This window comes from Semicossyphus pulcher, unplaced genomic scaffold (assembly GCF_022749685.1).
Source record: "Semicossyphus pulcher isolate SPU_LCO1_2020_fin unplaced genomic scaffold, fSemPul1.0.p SCAF_13, whole genome shotgun sequence".
In the NCBI taxonomy this organism is placed as follows: domain Eukaryota; kingdom Metazoa; phylum Chordata; class Actinopteri; order Labriformes; family Labridae; genus Semicossyphus; species Semicossyphus pulcher.
The window spans coordinates 29,242,184-29,259,943 of record NW_027211637.1 but is presented as its reverse complement, the minus strand read 5'-3'; the positions used below and the strand labels follow the sequence as shown (position 1 = coordinate 29,259,943).

Genomic DNA, 17,760 nt, shown 5'->3' with positions numbered 1-17,760 from the left:
GGGAATGCTCAAAAGTACAATCATTTTGGCAGAATGTGATGCGGGCCATTTCCCAGATGGTGGGTAAGAATGTTCCCCTGCAAGCCAAACTCTGTATCCTGGGTATATACCCTGAAAATTTGGTCGTTAATTCTAAACAATCAGTATTAATTGATTTTGGGCTTCTACAAGCTAGAAGACTGATCGCTCTTTTCTGGAAAAATATATAATTGCCCTCTGTAAAGTTATGGTTGAGGGAGATTGCAACATATCTTGCATTGGAAAGACTTGCATATATTGTTAGAGGGAAAAGAAAACAGTTTGTTAAAGTAGGGAAACCTTTTTTGGAATTGTTGTTATAACTTGAGGTCTTCAAGTTACCACTGCTGCTGCTTTTTCAGTTGTTACTGTTTTATTTTTATTATTATTTTTATTTTTATTTCTTCTTTCGATCTTTTGATACTTTTGTTGTATAGTACATTTATACATTATTGCTATTGCTGTGGTTATTGTTATTTGTAGGTTTTTCTTTTATGTAAACTTAATAAAATATTGTTTCAAAAAAAACAACAACTTTGTTCCGAGAACTCGCTGCAATGGAAAGAATAAAGAGCAGGTGTTTCCACAGGAAGAGATCAGCTCCGCCTGTCTACTCTCTGACGTCCTCGTTCACTCTGTTCATCTGCAGAAGAACAACAGAGGTTTGGTTTGGATTGAAATCAGCTAACATTTATGAAGTTCAATATCCCAAATTAACTCACCTCTGTCATATTAACGTACTCTAGTTCTTCATGAGGGTCTGAAAAACATGTAGATCAGAAGATTAGACGACTCGTCGCAGCCATTTTGCTGACCTGAAGTAGATTAGGATTTGGTGCAACTTCTGGGATTGAGTTATGTTTCCACCCGGACCAGAACGCTGTGTAACGTGTGAGTATGGTAAGTTTTAGATGGTCAGTTGCGACAATGTTACAGTTTCATTGAGATGACGCTTTTGCCCAAAGCGACGTACATCTGAGAGTTAACACAACGCAAGCAACGATCGAGACAGGAGGGAACGAAGTCAGTAAGAGCCAACAAACAGCTTCAAGTGTGCTCGGAGGCAAAGCACAGGGCGTATAGAAGTTTGTTTTTGTTTTGCTTTTTCAGCAACATCAACAACATCAGTGTCCTCATCGTCAATAGCTTCAATATCTTTAGAGGTGTTCATAAAGAGCTGGGTCTTTAGCTTCTTCTTAAAGGTGAAAGGGACTCTGTGGACCGAATGGAGTTTGGTAGCTCGTTCCACCACCGGGGGACGACAGAGGAGAAGAGTCTAGTTAGCGACTGAGGGCCCTGTTGTGATGGGAGCACCAGGCGCCTCTCATTGGCAGAGTGGAGTGTAGACCTGGATGAGGGCGTTCAGGTAGGCAGGAGCCGTTTCTCTTGCTGTTTTGTAAGCGAGCAACAGGGTTTGAATTTGATGTGACGTGTGCCGTTTTGGGTCGGTTGCCTTTGTTACTTGTGTGCTTCCTCACCTTTGGGTTCACTGGCCCTCCTCCTGCAGAAAACCAGCACAGCTGCTGATGAAACGATGAAGATGATGATCACAACCAGTCGAACATACAGCAGAGCACCTGTGGTTGTCGGAGCTGAAGAACAAAATTGTTCACTTCTTTGTTAATTATATAATATATACCATTCATCAAGTCATTTAATCCAACAATTAATGTTAATTTTAGGCATAAATCACACACATTCATATATTGTATGTACTGACTTCACACTCTCCCGTTTCGAACAAGAAATAACATTTCACATTTATTCAAGTAGGAGGCCAAAAAATGGTCTAAAATGTGGTTCAGTTTCCAAGGAAACAGGAAAATGTACCTGCAGCTGGTGTAGGCATTGTCATCGTTGATGTTGGAAAAGGTCGGAGGGTCGGGTTTGGTTTGAAGGTGGTTGAAGCTGAAACACAATGAAACAATCAGAATTATGAAATGGCACAAATTCTCTGCAAACAGTCAACAGGGTGTTGAAAGTGATAATCTGCCAGAGAGGGTAGGCGGAGCTAAGTGGCTGCTTTTCCGCTGTCTGCAAGTGTAAACAGTAATCTACTATGGCTGAACAAACAAAGAAAAGATGGATGACTACAGTGGCAGCTTGTCCCTTAGACGGCAGGGCTGGATGGTATTAAAAGCACTGGAGAAGTCAAAGAACATGACTCTCACATTGCTTCCCTGCTTCTCCAGGTGCGAAAGGGACTTGTGGGTCAGGAAGATTATGGCATCCTCCACACCAATGTGCGGCTGGTACGCAAACTGCAGCGGGTCCAGGAAAGCCGTTAGCAGTGTCCTCAGGTGCTGGAGAACCAGCCTCTCAAATGTCTTCATAACAAATAAGTATAAATCCAAAGAAAAAGAAACAAACTCGACGTCACACATCTCTGGGAAGTGTGCTCCTGTAATTACCGTTTATCGCCAAAGAGAACAAAACTGAGATCTCAGAGATTCTAACTTTAAATCATCAAGCTGAATGCAGCAGTTAATCACTGCATTTGGTGCAATAATATTCAGATCAACTGTGAACAGTGAGTTCACCTGATCAAAAAAACATTTATGTATAAACCTGCAGGACAAGGAGAAATATTTTCCCTCTTCTCAAAAGATATTGGCTAGCATAACCATGATGCTAATTAAGCTAAATGATATTAAAAAATGACACAAACCTGTATGCCTCTTTGTTTAATCTGGGACACTTTGGTTTTGTACAACAACTACAGCTCCCATGATGCTTTACCAGCACTTCTGTGTCTATGACTCATGGAAGATGCAGGGTTTTCTTTGTTCCTGTCATCGCCTCAGTTTTGGGAATCTGAAAAAACCTCGCTGCATGTTTTTCAAAATAAAGTGGAAGACAGTCACCGTCTCTCATGACTTACATTATTATGACAAAAGTTTTATGTTTAAGTAGGTGGCTGTAAAATAGCTCTAAAGTGCTGTTCAGTGTCAGAGGAAACAGTGTCTACATCAGCTTCAGCTTCAGGTACATTTACCTGTCATTGCTGGTGTTAAAAAAGGGCTGAAACACAGTCAACGTTGTGTTTTTAATCATCAAACTGAACTTAATCACTGCGTTTGGTGCAACGATATTCATCCGAGTTCATCTGATACTTTACAGACGAGCTGTTGGTTTAAACAGAGCCTTTTTTACAGTTCATAATGATTAAAATAAGCAGCTCTACATAGAAGTGTTAGACTGAAAGTATTAAGTTATTAACATCAGCAGCTGTAGAAGAGTAGAAACTCACCGTCTTTAACGCTGAGCTCAAACGTCTCGCTTGAATCTGGAGACAAATATCTGCCCAACTTACAGCTGTACCGCCCAGAGTCAGACTTTCTCAGATCTCTGATGCTCACATAGATAACTGTAGAAATAGTTCCTCCATCATATTCAATGCTGTATCTGCCACGCCGAGCGCTGACACCAGTTGTTTCAACAAGAATGTTTCGATCTTTACAGTCATCCCTGCAGAAGATCTTCCTGCGTCCATAGAAAGAGAAGGAGCATCCCACTGTGACGTTTCCTCCTTCAGTTCCTGTATGGACACCCATATCTGTGTCCAAGGCTGCGTTTCCTTCCCTCAGTGCTGTTGAAAGACAAACAATCATTGTCACCAACTTCCTTAAAGATGCTGCACTCTGGTCTTATTGACAGCTCAACCACAGCCTAACAATTCGTTTACATTTTGATGTTCTCAACAAAGATTCAGAGCATCAACATTTTTATTCGACCATTTTTTCAGTTGAATTAAACTTTAATTATCCGTCAGAAAAGAGCAGCAGCTTTACATCAATATATTATAGGCAATAACACTTATTTTGTCTGCTCCTTTGTCTGTTTCTGAGGTGAGAATGACCTGTTTTACTTCCTCTTTGCATGTCGAATGAGGTTTAGGGTGTATTTCTCAGCGTAACCACAGCTCCCAGTTTGTCTACAGGCCTGCCAGCAGCAGTTTTCTGCAGCAGGGTCTCGTCTGGAGCTCGTTAAAGATTTAAGTATTTGTTTTCTCTCTGGTGTTTTAGAAAGTTACAGAGTTGTTCAGACAATTTGAAATGAACAAAACGGGAGGCATCGAGGAACCGTGTTGAATTCTTTGGGTTATAACTTTAACTTTTTGATGAGCTCATTTTATTTTATTTCTGGGGTTGTGAAGCTACAGCAGCCTCAACTACTGTCTGACTGAATCAAGAAATTACAGCAACTACAGGACTACAAAACAAGAAGCGCAATTGTTGAATGCAGATTGTCGAATTAAACCCAAATCATGTCTACATTTTGAGAAGATAACGAGTACTTACACTTTAAGGAAGAACAAAATAAATGTGCAATTATATAATCCTCTAAAGAGAGAGAGAGATATAAAAGAGTTCTCACCGAGGAAGATGCAGATCAAAGCATGACAAACGTCCATGTTTGAGTCTCTGATGTTTAATGTCTGTCTTCCTCTTTCACTTGAAACCAGCAACTTCTCTCTTCCTCTTCCGAAAGTCATCGTCTGAAGTCTCCTCCCCTATCGTCAGGTTTTGTTTCAGCCACAGAATCAAGTTTATGTATGTTCACGTACAATTCAAGTGATCAATCCCGAGGTAACACTGCACCACTGTAACCTCAGATGATCATAACTCGTCTCCCCAGGGCTGCAAGGGCTCAGAGCAAACAGGCTTAACTGACCTCATTAGTGTGGCCGATGGCAGCAGGGCATGCCCTGGGGGTATACTCAGGCTCTCTTTAGGTAAGCTGGCTCATCAAAGGCTCAAGCACCAGTTAGAGAGAACGAGAATCATGATGGTGGTTGTGAACTTTCTGTTAACCCAGGCTTTCTGCTTCAGGCTCTGAGCGCGCTCACAGAAAAAGGGGCGTTTTACTCGCCATCTGACGCTTCATCCGCACTAAAACAAACAAACTAAGATCATCTGCGTTTTAGCTGCAAAACCAGCCGTGTACACGGACAGGAAATTAGGACCAAGAATAAAAACGTGATCCAGCGTCGTTAGATGCTGTGTCCTTATTCTTTTACTGTATGGATGATCTGCTGGTATTTAAAGTGTTAATTATATCATATTTATCACTGAACTGAATGCACAGGCCCCGTGATGCGATGCATTCAGTATGTGCTACCAGTGGCGGCTGGTGAAAAATATTCTAGGTGGGGCTGTGCTGTGCCATACTCAGTTTTTAACAACCATCCCACTACGACAGTTTTAAAAAGTAAACACGGGAAGCAAAATAGTGCATTTACATGGCTACATCCAGCTAGCCAAGCCTTTCTGGTGTAACAGTTGCAAGAAAATCCTCTGGTGGAGGTTTTACCTTTTTCACTCGCTTTTTAGTTGATTTTAATATCTGGCTGATCCGGTCCAGTTTCTTTAATCCGTAATTTTTCACTTAAACTTCTCATCTCGAACGGATTTACACGGAGGAGCGTACAGAGTTGTTTGCAGTGTCGGCATCCATCATTGTCATTTCCATAACTCATAGACCGATCAGACTTTAACCACCGAGACTAACCGAATTTCCCCGAAGGACGATTCTGAAATCGCCGGATCACAGCACCACCGTGCAGCCCCCTTGTTTTCTTACTGCAATAAAAAAAAACATTAAAATATGCAAGAAGCACAAACAGCTTATAGAAACGTGATCTTTTTACCGATAATTTCAGCAAAACCAATAAAGAAAATTGCTCAACATAAACTGGAATAATTAAAACCCACCTGGAGAGAGTGGATTTATAAATTCAGTGAAGCCTGCAGACGTTTGAAAAGTGTCAAAGTAAGAGTGCAACTGATGACTGCACCAACAGCTGCCCAGAGAATAAAGTTCTTTAACTCTCAGACGACACTGCCATTCTCAGCTCGCTGCACAGGGACAAAGATCCAGCACCATATCTAACTGAGGTGCAGACTTTTGTCCAGTAGTGTGATGACAACCATCTAATAATTAACGTCATTTAAACACAGGAAATGGTAGTGGACCCGAGGTCAGCTGGTGATCATACCCCAGAGCTTAAACATGACAAAGAAATCAATCAAGTAAGCTCTTACAGGTATCTCTGCATCCACCTAGATAACCTGTTTAGCTGGGAAACTCACGTGGACAGTCTGTGTTCTCCGTTACAGCAAAGACAGACAGATTGGGAGTGTTTGGGGTGGACCAGAAGATAATGTTCTTGTTTTATCAGGCTGCGTTAGAGAGCATTATTAGGTACGGGATGTCGGCGTGGTACGGTGGTCTGTCTGTTGAATCGAAATCTAGGTTGGCTCACCGGGTACGGCCTGCCATGAAGGTTGTGGGGCGGACTGAAAACCCCTCCCTGCAGTTAATATACGAGCGGTCTCTTCTCAGGCGAGCCGGTCTGTCTGACCCGTCTCACATCCTTCACTCGGAATATGAACTTTAACCATCCGGCAGACGATACAGAGCCCCCAGATGCAAACTCAACCGTTTTAAAAATGTGTTTGTGCACACGTCGATCAAAATTCTAAATGCTTCCTGAGGTTATATGGCTTGTGGATTGTGCAATAGCATCAAGGTGTTCTTATATATCTTTATTCCTATATTTCTATTTTCTTTCCCTCTTACTCCATGCTTTCCTTTCTATGTTTCCCTGCAATATGGGTTACATGCAATACATGTTTGTGGTCTTTCCCTGGCATGTACTCTTGTCTACATGTGGATTGTGTTGGTTTCTATTGTCTTTAATTTACTGATCCTACTGTATTGGGAGCGAAGTGTGTGCAGCATTGGAGTCCAAGCGACATTTCCTGAAGGGGGCAATAAAGTGTATTGTAAGTTATTAAAAAAAAAAGAGGCAATGGGACACAAAAAGGATGAAAATGATCATAGAAAGTTCACCACATATAATGAAGGCTGGACTTCCTGTTTCAACACTTTACTTTTTTAATGTTTTTACAGTAAAAGTTTAAATAAGAAACCAAATATTTAACACCAACTTACAACAAGCGCCTTCAAAAATATTAACCGCAAGCAAAATAACTTATAACGCTTTATCAAACTAAATAATTAACATAATCTTAACTTAACGTACGAGTAGAAAAAGCAGCTCTGAAGTGAAGCTTATGTTTTTTATGCTACAGCTCAGATATGTTGAGAACAAAAGAGCCTTGAACCTTGAAGGAAAAACAGAGCAAACCACACGCGTTCAGCCGATTCCCCCGAGACAATAAATATTTCAACAGCAACAGCAGCATTGATGCTACAGCTAATGTAAAGTAACAGTAGAGTACAGAGCAGGCGAAGCATCCCCCGCGCTGGCGTGTGCACGAGGCGCAGAGTAGATTACATTATTTGGTTCACCAGAGGGGGCGCTGTGCAGCGAGGCAGCGGGACGGACGGAGAAATCCACCTCAGAGTAGTCGAGTTTATCCGGGTCGTCTTCAGTCTGGAAGAAAACGAAGAGGTGAAAGTTTATCAGTCACCGTCTGTTTTAGTCGTAAATGAACTTGAAGCCTGAATTTTAGCTTTAAAGAAACTTAAATCCGCCCTGAGAGGTCCCGTTTTTCTAACATAAGCTTTTTTATGATAACCTGGTGGAACACCATGGGACCTTTTAACACTGATGTAAAGCCGGGTACAGGCTTTAATCAGCAAATCCATTTGTTAAAATTGATCTGAATATCTGTGTCTCAGGTTAGCACCTTAATCCCCCTCTCTCTGTTCACACATATACCCCTTTCCCATCAAAAAATTAGCGTGTTGACGCAGGTTTTTCAGACCCAGGAAGACCTGCTTATAGATTGTCTCCGTTCCCACTGCCAGTGAAGTATCCTTCTGTCGGTCTCTTTTCTGCTGCGTCACCGTCAGACATCACAAATGCGCCAGAACAGGGTTAGTAAACAGTAAGATGTTAGGTGATTAGGTCTTTATTGTATCTACTAATCACTCAGTCTGTTTATCAAACTTGGCGCAGACAAATTTGCAACGATTTTCCACCGTTGTGTTCCCGTCAATGCCGATCGGAGCTGAGGCGCGAATTACCCGGGTCTACTGCAGAGTCATTTGACCCGGGTCTGAACTCTGATTATAACATTTCCCACTGAGCAAAAAAGCCGTGTGTCAGAGGACTTCCTCCTCAAATCAACAGAAGTTTGTAGCTTTATCACAAACTGGCCTGGTTCCTGTTTCTTAGATCAGTCACAGATTTACATCTTCTCTTGATGTGTTTTCTTTTTCTTACTAAGCAGATGATTATTTCATTTCTAAGCAGAGTTTGGAGGACAGTTTTCTCTTTTTTCTGCCAGTGTGAAACAAGTTATCTTGCCATAGTTTTTCCTTACTGTGTTCTGAAAACCTGCTGCAGTGCCGCGGCTGTAGTCGTCTGTAGGTTTGTTACATTTGGCGTAAGTGTAAACTGTAGAGATGCCTTCAGCAGGAGATCTGCTCTGACTCTTCCCCTCCTTGATCTCGTCGTACACGCGGTTAGCCTGCAGGAGGAGACAAACACGGGTTCTGTTTCAACATGTGTTCTCGTTCACAAACATTAATAATCAATGTTCGAGAGTTACTCAGACTCACCTCTTGGATATTAGCATACTCTGTTTCATCTGGAGGTCCTGAAACAAAAACATTCAGAGGATCAGGTCCACTCAATCGGACACATAACAAAAACTTACAACAACCTGGTGCTGTTGTGAGTCACAAAATAAGATAGCATCTGGTGCTAGAGTAGCAGCGAGGGCAGGTTTATTTCTCTGCCAGTTCCTGTTACGGAGGGATCTTAACATGTCTGTTTAGTTTTTCGTTCATGACACTGTTGCTTCCTGGTTTGTACATGACTTACTGGTACTCTGGCATGTGCAGCTCTCCACAGAGATAAGGAGGAAGTGAGATGTCTCACTCCTAGGATATTTCCGTCATTGGTTATTAATAAAACAGCACATTCAAGGTATTGGTTAAGACTTTCACAAAATAGTTGTGGCTGTTGCATGATGACGTATGTGATATAAATATACAGCTCCACAGCAAAAATATTTTTTCTCTGGTTCCATTATTTATAGATTTGTGTAAAATTAACTTCAGTTTTATCGTAAACAACAACCTCTCCTACTTCCAAATAATGCCAGAAAATGACGACTGGTTAAAAAAACCAAAAGATGCAAAAAAGGTTTTTCAGAGCTCGAATGATGCAAAGAAAACGTGTTCATGTTTAAACAACAGGAGCCGAGTGCATCAGGTAGGCGTCCCATCTCTTACGTCCGACTTAGCCACGACCCACTTCTTAATTGGAATTTACACGAGTGCACTTTCACGTCTTCACTCTCGAACTTCTCTCATCATGGATAACAAAACAAAAGCAAAGAATAAAGAAACATAAATAATCAAGCATTGTCCGATGTACATTTATCATGTCTCCCTCTGGCACAAAACCTGAGCTCAATCAGCACCTGCATGGCGGGGACAGCGCCGCGTTTCTGTCTGACACATGCTACAGCTGAGGGGAGAGCTCTTTGACTCATTCAAACAGGAACAAAACCTTTCGATCAACTTACTGTCCGATCAACGATGACTCGCTCTCATTTTAACGCCCTTTTATTTATCCTGTAGAACAACAAGATGCGCTGCCACAGTGTTTTTCTTTAAGGTTTTGTTTTCCCGTTTGTTTTACCGTGGATTTAAGTCGGACTTTCTAAACGTACGCCTGCTCCATCCCAGGCATAAAAGATACACCCAGGTGCAACACAAACGGGGCTTAAGTCATGCTGGTGCACAGGGCGCAAGTTAAAGTCCGTTGGACGCAAGGTTACGACCAGGCGTACGCCCAGCATCTCTGCATGCTCACCTCCAGTCTGTCACAGAGCTGCTGGGTGACGTTCGGCCGCTCTTTGTTCGATGGCTTGTGACCGTCCGTCTTCCTCCTGATCACATTCAGGAGGCTTTCAATGGTTCAGATCTGGACTGGGCTGACCGTGACATGAAGAGAGAGATGCTGATTTAAGGAACATTTGGAGTGCTCTCTGAATATCTTCCGGAGCTGTATTTGATTTTCTATTTGTAGACTAGACTAAACCACATCTATGTGCATGTGTGTGTGGGGCATACACAGAGATATAGTTTACATATCAGAATCAGAAACACTGCATTGACCTCAAGGAGTTTTTTTTTTGTCTAATTGTAGTTGCTCTCTTTCTTAAGAGACGTGCACTCACCGGCCACTTCATTAGGTACACCTGAAAGATCTAATGGTGGGGCTGCACTGAGCTGCATTATATTCAGAGGTGTTTCTAATACTCTGGCCCCCTCGAGTCTGTAAATAGGACAAAACATTAGAGACACATCTCAATATAATTTAGTTCAGTACAACACCACCTTCAACTACGGCCTCAGTGATAAACATCACTGAATTTACACACTTCCGACTCTCAACAAAAACTTCATGAAAGCAGAATCCATGGCAGCGCTGAACTGCATTAGATTGTACAGGTGTACCTAATGAAGTGGCCGGTGAGTGCATAAAAAGAGGTATAGGAAAAAAATTAGTAAGTTAAAAACAATTTCTTATTCTTATAAATAAATTACTTCTTATAAAGTCTCTATACTCTTACACATACATGCTTATAGATGTGTGTGACATGACACATGTATGTATTTTCTATCTGATCAGATCAGAAGATTTAAAACATCTGAAACGACTAAAGAAAAATTCTTTATCTGTAACACCGAGTTCAATAAAGTTTTTCTTCGGAGCCTATTGTAGATTAGAAAACCAAGTGTGACATCTCACTTCCTTCTCATCTCTGTTGAGAGCTGCACATGTGCAGTACTGATAGGACAGGATGTACAGAAAAAATAGCCACAGCCAAAAATAGATAGCAGCCTGACAGATGCCACGTTTTCACCTGCTAAAACTAAGTGACCGTGTAAGCCAGAGACTCTTTTATAGCATTTAATTAGCTGTAGGGAAGTTCTACAAATATAACACTTCCATGGGTTAAAATTTCACATAAAAGGAGTCATAAGAAAGTAACCGTTGTGGGAATATTTGCTTGACATAAAAGCTGGTTTAGTTTTTAATTGAACTGTACTTATATCGCACTTTTCTAGTCACCACTCAGAAACTATGCACATTCATACCCGATGGCTAAGCCACTGGGAGCATTAAGGGGTTCAGTGTCTTGCCCCAGGACACTTCGACATGTGACTGTAGCAGGGATCAAACCCCCAACCTTCCAATTGAGAGACGACCGACTCTACCACTGAGCCACAGCCGCCCCAGTGTGTGTTTGTAGGGCTGCACAATTCATCGAATATGAATCCCAAACACGCTTTTGGCGTCTCACGATTACATGATTGATTGGCGTGCTCCACCTGTAGAAAACTCTGCTGCCTCCTAAGCTAACAGCCACTCCTCCAGGGGGCGACAACACAACTAACTTGTTCAAGCAGCTGAAGGAACAGCACAGAGTGCAGCATGATGAGTGTATGGCCCAATCCCAATCTCCACCTTAAAGCCTAAGCACTGAACACTCACAGACTTTAATGGCGTCAGGCGTGCAGTGCGTGAGTGCGTGAGGGTTTGAGAACTGCATAAAAATGAGGAATGGGACGCACTATCATGGCATCGCACGTTGCCTGGAAACCAGACGGGCCATTAAATCTAATAAGTAAAAAAGCCGACCTGCAGCATGTGTTTGTGTGTCTTACAGTGTTTACATATTTTAAGATAAGATAAAGTCAGAAAGGCGTTAATCTTAATCATTTGCGAATATTTAATTGTTTGTTTTGTGGCCACAAGTGAATCCCCCCCTTTATTTTAAGTCTTAGTTTGATGCAAAGCTTTTGTTATTCGCTGGAATGAAGCGCATTGAAGTGAAAACGGAGCTCTTGATTTCATTTTGGGTCAAATTTCATTTGATTTTGCTTCTAGAAGACGGACCTTATTCAGGTAAAGAACCTGATTTTAAGTCTTAGTTTGCTACAAAATTTGCACGAGCTTGAATGCAGCACAGAATGGAATTGAAAGTGTCGATCCATAAAGTCAATTACTAAATAATCCTGATCTCAATATTGACCCAAATAATCGTGATTATCATTTTGGCCGTAATCGAGCCGCCCTGTTAGTTCGTATTTCTGGTGAGAAATTGTACATTCAAGATGTTCTCTTCCACTGTGTTGTGTGTGCGTTTTCCTGTAGCCTCACCTTTAGGTTTCCTGTCCCTCTTCCTGCAGAATATCAGCAGACTCACTGATAATACGATGATCATGAGGCCCAGGATGAGACCCAGATACAGCAGAGGACGTGTGGTGGGTTCTGCATGAGGACAACTTTGTTTAACCGCCCTGGTTTGTTATAAATCAGTTAACTGACCTAAAAGTAGCAACAACTTCAGATTTAAAATCCTTAAATCAAAACCAGATAACAAACATTTTAAATAACACAAAAGCATGCACATTCATGTCCTTGTATACATATGATACAATCATGTAAATATACAAACTACCATTATATTTTTAATCATGTAGCGGTACCTGCAGCTGGTGTCTGCAGCTGAGGTGTCTGCAGCTGGGGTGTCTTGGTGTTCTCAGGGGAGGCTGATGAAGGTGTGGAGCTTCCTGTGGAGGCTGATGGGGTGGCTGTTGAAAAAGGAGGGACAGTCCATTTTGGTTTAGTGGTGGTTGGAGCTGTAAAAAGAAAACGAAACAATCAGAACCTGACTGTACTGACACAAAGTCCTGTAGTCGTCTGGTTACATTAAACTAAAATAACACAGTTTCTCTGAGGACAGTCAACGCGACAGAATTCGGATCAAACAGATAAATGCAGTTGGAGTTGATATTTTACAGACAACTGGTTTAATTGGTTCACAGTGATGAAATATGCAGATCTGAACATAATGAGTTGTTTAAAACATCAGCAGCGTTCAATAAAGAGTAAAAACTCACCGTCTTTAACGCTGAGCTCAAACGTCTCGCTTGAATCTGGAGACAAATATCTGTCCAAATGACAGCTGTACCGCCCAGAGTCAGACTTTCTCAGATCTCTGATGCTCACATACAGAAAGTTAGAGGATAATAGATCAGGTTTTTCTTTATATTCAATGCTGTATCTGCCACTCTGATTTCTGACACCAGTTGTTTCAACAAGAATGTTTCGATCTTTACAGTCATCCCTGCAGAAGATCTTCCTGCTTCCAGAGAAAGTGAAGGAGCATCCCACTGTGATGTTTCCTCCTTCAGTTCCTGTACGGACACCGATATCTGTGTCCAAGGCTGCGTTTCCTTCCCTCAGTGCTGTTGAAAGACAAACAATCATTAGTTATTATCTTTTCCTCCTGTTAGATTATGTAGTCTCATTTGTTTCAAATGTACATTCATCCGCAGTCATATTGGGAGCTTCCCAGTTCAACCAGTCTGTGCAGAGCGATAATTCCTTTTAAAACCTACTTTTACACAAGACTTAATTCATCAGCAAAGATTTCATTCTGCCCCTGACTTCACTAAAAGCCTTCAGTAATCCTAAGAAAAAAAGTACAAATAATAGTGCACTTGGCAGATCAGACTGCAGACAAAAGTTTCCTGCTGAAGTTTAGCAATATCCTTTACATAGGTAGATCCCTTTTTTTAAAATAATATTGTAAACAACAGTACAGACACTCAATGATTCATATTGCAAAGAAAATTCACATAAATATAGAAGTTAGACCTTGCACTGCACGTCCTCTCTCTCACACCCTCCTTTAATGTATTAGTTTCCCGTGCTCTGAAGCTACAACAAACTCAGATTCAGTCAAGATGAAGACGCAGAAAATGCTTCTATTACATTTAAATTACAGCCAAACACAACTGCAGTGCATGGATCAAAAAAAAAGGGAACTTGAGTTTCTTAGTTTTAACTGGTGAAGTCAGCAGAGCAGTTCTCCGTTCCTATTTTTAACCCACAGAAACCAATGTGTGTTTGAAAAGAGTCTACCCGTGTGAAACTGTTTCACATCTGCTGTAAAGTTTACCCTCTGTTAAAAGTTAAAACCAGCTATGAAAAAAATAAAATAAAATAAAGAAAAATGTTGCAGAAAAAAGGGAAGACGATAGAAATATAAATAGAGCGAGCACTCACCGAGGAAAAAGAAGCAGATGAAACTCTGAAGCACTTTCATGGTGGATGCTGTGATGGTTTAACGCTGTCTTTCTTCCGTCTTCAGCGTAAGAGAGGAACTTCTCACTTCTCTAAATGATGGAGTTCCTCCTCCAGACACAGAACTCCTCCCCTCTCTATTAGTCTGCAGAGAATGTACCCGCAGCTTTGTGGCCGATTTCACATTCAAACTGTGGCTGATTAAAGCTGCATTAATGTAAGTATTTCTTTGCTTCGTCTGTATGTCCGTCTCCTCGCTCTCTCCACACTGAAACATGCAGCCTGTGGACTTCCTTCTAGAAACAACAGATGCCTCAAGCATCTTTAAATGTGATCACAAATAACCAAGTGAAATAGCTGTCACACTTCTTTATTTATGTTTTACACCAATGTGTTCACACTCAATAATACAAAGTAGTCACGGTTACCAATTTACGGTTTCCTAATTAATACGACTTATGATAGTGTTTACTTAGCTCCTTTTGGTTTAAAGGTCTTTTCATCAATGTGTCGTCTGGTCCTTCTAATGCTTTGTTGTTTATCTTTTTAACTTGTTTCTGTAAATAACTCGATGTTGTAAATGAGGGTTGCCCCTCAATGATCTCTCAAGCATAAATAAATAAAGGTTGATATTGGCCAATACGATCCAGCAATATATCAACACCTCATAACAGTAAAGGAAAATGAAGAAAATGTTATATGAAATGAAAAAAAAGGAAAATAACACACATTGAATGGGATATTAGCATTATGTTCGAGGTACACCTCTGAATTTATTACAGGCAGATTTAAATGTGTTGTTTTTACTGTTCAAAATACATAAAATTGAGTAACCATGGGCAAAGAAAATGTGATGGAAAAAGAGAATCTACAATTATAATACCCAGAGAATATTGTCAGTGACCATGTTGAGTAATAAATGTTCATTTTAGTTGTCAAATGCAGACACGAGACACATGCAAAATGTCGAGTGCAAACACGTACAGCCTGAGTTATATTCGTCATTAAACCAGCCATTAACACGCAGTAATACAGCGAGTTCTCTTACCTTAAAACCAGGTGTTGTTCTTGTCAGCTCTCGGGAGAAAACCGTTAAAGTACTGAACTGTTGTTTTTTGTTTTCTTAAAATATTTTCCACACGTAAATGAATAAATCCTCCTTGATGGCATCGTTTAAAAATGTTTCCATACTTTCCCTCCTCATTTTGTCGTCGCTAACGTCAAACATCTGTTCACTTTCTAACATCTCTTCTTCTTCGTCTTCTTTTTTAATGGCAGGTTGCAACTGACGTGAAGTTGCATTACCGCCCCCGTCTTCGTGTCGTCAGATCTAAACCCTAAACACGTATTTTCTCCCTCACATTCAAAACGTGTTAAAACACATTTTTTAGGCCTAACTGATTAAATTAACTCTTCTTGGATGGTTTGGTAATATTTTAGAACAACTTCCGGTTTTCTTCTTCTTCTTCATTTCCGGCGGTGGTTTGGGTTACAGTTCAGTTTATCTAGAATCAAGCAGTGGTACTGAAGAAAAACTAAAATGACTACAATAAAATGTGGGTGCAATCCTCCTTAACAAGAAAAAGCCGTACATTTATATATTTTTTTACTTTATTATTATTTTAAACACTTTTCAACACGTCACGGGAGGTGTGTCATCTTTTCAGGCCGTAAAAGCTTGATGAATAGCCTGTTAACTTTGTACAATTTCCTATTAATTACGTTTTTTTAATTCTGAAGTTTGATCAAAGAAAACTTGGCTCAGTTCTCATAGTTTTTGTCTATAAATAAAGCGTCCCCGTCATGTCCACATCTTCCTGTTGCAGCACCACAAAAAGGAAGCAACTAACTGTGAAAGAACGAGGCACCTTTTTTCGATTGCGCCACTGGTCGAAGAGACTCCATTGTTAATTTTTGTCAGCTGTATTTTATCTACAGCGAGACTTTTATTTTTTGCTGTCATGTTAAATGGAGCATTTACAACAAGAAACAATACACCAAATTCTACTCACATGATGTTATGGCCTGAAATTCAAACTGACTGAGGATGTTTCTTTCACTAAACTTTAAAGTAACTTTAATTAATTCAGAAGAAAGGGCTGCACGGGGGTGCAGTGGTTAGCACTGACACCTCACAGCTAGAAGGTCACTGGTTTTCTGTGTGGAGTTTGCATGTTCTCCCCGTGCATGCGTGGGTTCTCTCCGGGGTCTCCGGCTTCCTCCCACGGTCCAAAGACATGTTTGTTAGGTTCATTGGTGACTTTAAAATTGCCCGTAGGTGTGAATGTGAGTGTGAAAGGTTGTCCGTCTCTATGTGTCAGCCCTGTGATTGACTGGCGACCAGTCCAGGGTGTGCCCCGCCTTCGGCCAGTGACAGCTGGGATAGGGTCCGGCCCCCCGCGACCCTGAACAGGATAAGCGGTATAGATGATGGATTGATGGATGGATGGAATTCAGAGGTAATTAAAAGTGACTTAAGTCCTGCATAGGAACGTGTGTACAAAACATTTATTCGTAAAAGTAGCAAAACCACATAATAAAATGATTACATTGAACATAAAAGTCCTGCACTTTAAATGTTAAAGTGCAAGTAAAAAGTTAAAGTAATCATGATGCAGCGATTCTTGATTTTACTATTACATTATAGGATCATAATTATGTCGTATGTATCAGTATGACAATGTTACTGTATTGTTGTTGTTGTTGTTGTTGTTACTGAAGATGGAGATAATTTTATGTTCTTCCTTTTGGTAGATAAATCTGAAAAATTGTACAATATTTTAAGAAGTGATCACATGTCTTGCTGTTAAAGTCTTTATTTAAAGAGTAACTTTAGCTCTTATAGGGTAGTGAAGTCAATAGTATAATGTATTAAAATAAAGTTGCATAAAATGTAAATAAAGAAGGAAAAAAGCAAAGAACCTCAACATGTATTTAGAATGCATGTCGTTGCTTTCCAGCACTGCTTCAGCGTGTCAGAGAGGCTCCACAGCAGAGTTGTCATGAAACAACTAATCCACAAACGGGTTCACATTTCCTTTTGTGATTATCGAAACGTGGTGTAGAAAAAAACTTTCACTGTTTCAGCCACAGAGAGGAAGAGAGAAACTAAATCGAGCAGCTTTCTGATGATCAGACAAACAGAGACTTTAAAGAGAAGTGATCGATGTCATCGGGATTCAATTCAGAATGAACATCCACCAGCTACTGTTCTTCTGCTCCTTACCAGGTGAGAAATAACCACCTGAATGTCCTTGTGTACATCTATCCTTACTCTTATCGCTGTTTAGTTGCTTTTGACTTAATTCTCTGATCGTTCTCTGTTTTCATGTTGCTTCATGAGTCAATTTAATCTTTTGAAAATGACTTGTTTTCCATCATGGCTTTGTTGTTGCTTTTTGTTTTGTTTAGAACTGAATAATTATAAAAGGAACGGGTCACATAATTCAAGTCTTTTTTTTCTTTTTTGCTTTACCGGCGTACAGGAGGAGATAGGGGACAATTCACAGCATAAAGAGTATCTAGAGAAAACAGAATGCTGCATAGTTACATAGTCTTAGAATCTGTGGGTTTCTTGCATGATTTGGAGTTAGTGTAGAGACTCCTTATATGTGAACCTGATAAAAAAACAAGAAGGGGTGAAAATGCATTTA

At 40.6% G+C, this 17,760-nt stretch overlaps 1 protein-coding gene and 1 long non-coding RNA gene across 5 annotated transcripts; both read right to left on the bottom strand.

Moving 5' to 3' along the window:
- Positions 1 to 480: 480 nt before the first annotated feature.
- Positions 481 to 1,576, bottom strand: LOC138589260 (uncharacterized). The gene is made up of 3 exons (XR_011307925.1): positions 1,497 to 1,576; positions 741 to 778; positions 481 to 661 (listed from the first exon to the last, which is right to left on the bottom strand). It is a non-coding gene; the product is annotated as an uncharacterized lncRNA (long non-coding RNA).
- Positions 1,577 to 6,882: 5,306 nt separating this feature from the next.
- Positions 6,883 to 15,524, bottom strand: LOC138589556 (uncharacterized). 4 transcript variants are annotated; one of them, XM_069659906.1, is made up of 8 exons: positions 15,156 to 15,524; positions 14,090 to 14,429; positions 12,919 to 13,266; positions 12,505 to 12,657; positions 12,176 to 12,286; positions 8,554 to 8,591; positions 8,316 to 8,462; positions 6,883 to 7,420 (listed from the first exon to the last, which is right to left on the bottom strand). In XM_069659906.1, the coding sequence occupies exons 2-8, from the start codon at positions 14,127 to 14,129 to the stop codon at positions 7,241 to 7,243; spliced, it is 1,017 nt and encodes a 338-aa protein (XP_069516007.1). In that variant the 5' UTR covers positions 14,130 to 14,429; positions 15,156 to 15,524; the 3' UTR covers positions 6,883 to 7,240. The 4 variants fall into 4 exon arrangements, with proteins under 4 accessions (XP_069516007.1, XP_069516008.1, XP_069516006.1 ...); XM_069659907.1 differs by having other exon boundaries at positions 14,090 to 14,403; XM_069659905.1 differs by lacking the exon at positions 15,156 to 15,524 and having other exon boundaries at positions 14,090 to 15,148.
- Between the last annotated feature and the right edge of the window lie 2,236 nt (positions 15,525 to 17,760).